The sequence below is a fragment of the Emiliania huxleyi genome, assembly GCF_000372725.1.
Source record: "Emiliania huxleyi CCMP1516 unplaced genomic scaffold EMIHUscaffold_3719, whole genome shotgun sequence".
Lineage (NCBI taxonomy): Eukaryota > Haptophyta > Isochrysidales > Noelaerhabdaceae > Emiliania > Emiliania huxleyi.
The window spans coordinates 410-1,888 of NW_005199179.1; the positions used below are offsets into that span (position 1 = coordinate 410).

At 65.2% G+C, this 1,479-nt stretch overlaps 1 protein-coding gene across 1 annotated transcript; it reads right to left on the reverse strand.

Moving 5' to 3' along the window:
* Nucleotides 1-912: 912 nt before the first annotated feature.
* EMIHUDRAFT_374051 (hypothetical protein) lies at nucleotides 913-1,479 on the reverse strand (the record flags this gene model as incomplete). Its single annotated transcript, XM_005771747.1, has 1 exon — nucleotides 913-1,479. A coding segment is annotated over one exon (362 nt), but the record flags the coding sequence as incomplete, so codon positions are not given.

A 1,479-nucleotide genomic window follows, 5' to 3' on the forward strand; every position in this document is an offset into this window, starting at 1 on the left:
ACACTACTACGACGCGCTCCAAGAACGGAATCGTCAAAATTTGTCTCGTCAAAAGCCAGGGCGGCATCGCGCCGCCAACCAAGAGAATCATCTTCAACTTCGCCAAAGAGGTCGGCAGCCCGAGCGCCGTCGACCGCACCGACTACGGCACAGCCTCCGGCAGCGCCCGGGGCTTCGCCCAGCACCACTCGCAACAGCTCTCGCGCGCCGCCGTCTGTGGCGACGCGCAGAACATCAACAACGCTGCTCGCAACATGCGTGGGTCGCGCACTCATTCATGACCGGTCTCAATCAATGTCCCACCCCCCTGCGCGCGGGCCTTCTAGGTAGGCCGGCGGGTAGTCTCCCCCCATCCCCAGTTGCCCGCCAAAAGAAAGCCATTCTTGACTTGGGCCCTGCGGGCGGCCTTCTCTCGAGGTCTCGAGATACACAAAGCGGCCAACATTCCCAGGGCCTCCAGGGCTCGCACCTCAACCTCTCATAGACCAGCGCACAGCGCCAAATGAGGTATTTTCTTCTTTCTCAATAACAAGGTCTGTTAATTCCCCCCATCCCCAGGGCCTCCAGGGCTCGCACCTCAACCTCTCACAGACCAGCGCACAGCGCCATACGAGGTATTGACCGCGCAAGATATAAAGGGTGTCCTAAGAGCTCTGCTCGCAAGGCGCCCGCGTCGCAGACGCGGTACCATTGACAAATCTGCAATATACCCCCACACGAACAAATAGCAAAATCCGAATACCGTGCACGAACTGGGCGATGTGGGCCGTGCAAGCCTTCAGCTGGGAGAGAGTTTTTGTTCAGCTGGTGCCAAGACATCTACTCGTAAAGATATAAGGGCCTCGCGTGTCCGCCATTTATCCCCGTGACCCCCAAAACTCGTGATACCCGTACCCGACGAGTCTCGAGCTTCAGCTGGTCTAACCATCATGCCGCTCTCGGCACCGCAGCGGCGCGAGCGCCGCGCCGCGCAGCGCGCTGCCGAGGCTCAGGACGCGGCTCGCGGGCAGCGCAACCGCCCGGCGCCGAGCCGGTGCTAGGCCGCCTCCGCTGCGCCTGCTTCCTTGCGCGCCGCTGGACGTCGGCCGAGAAGACCGCTTCCCTCTGGGGACCCGACTCCGCGAAGATCGCGCGCGCGTCGTGAGTGGCGGCGCGCGCGCGATCTCCGTTCCCGGGCACGCCGGTCGCAGTGGCATGGCCTCCCAGGCTCAAAAGCGCTCCCGTCAACAGCGAGCGAGCGCCGCCGCTGCTCCTCCTCCCGCCGCCGCTCACCGAGACTCGGTGCCGCCGCTCGCCGCCGCCGCCGCCGCCGCCGCCGCCGCCTCGCGCCTCGCCTCCGTCACCGCCGCCCTCCATCTCGCAGCGGCGCGTCCCTCTGATGGCGCGGGCGCCTCGCTCACCGGCGCCTCGCCTCCGCCCGGTCCTTCTATAACCTCTTCGTTTGTGGGCGCCGCCTCCCCTGTTAATCCCGCCGCCTCC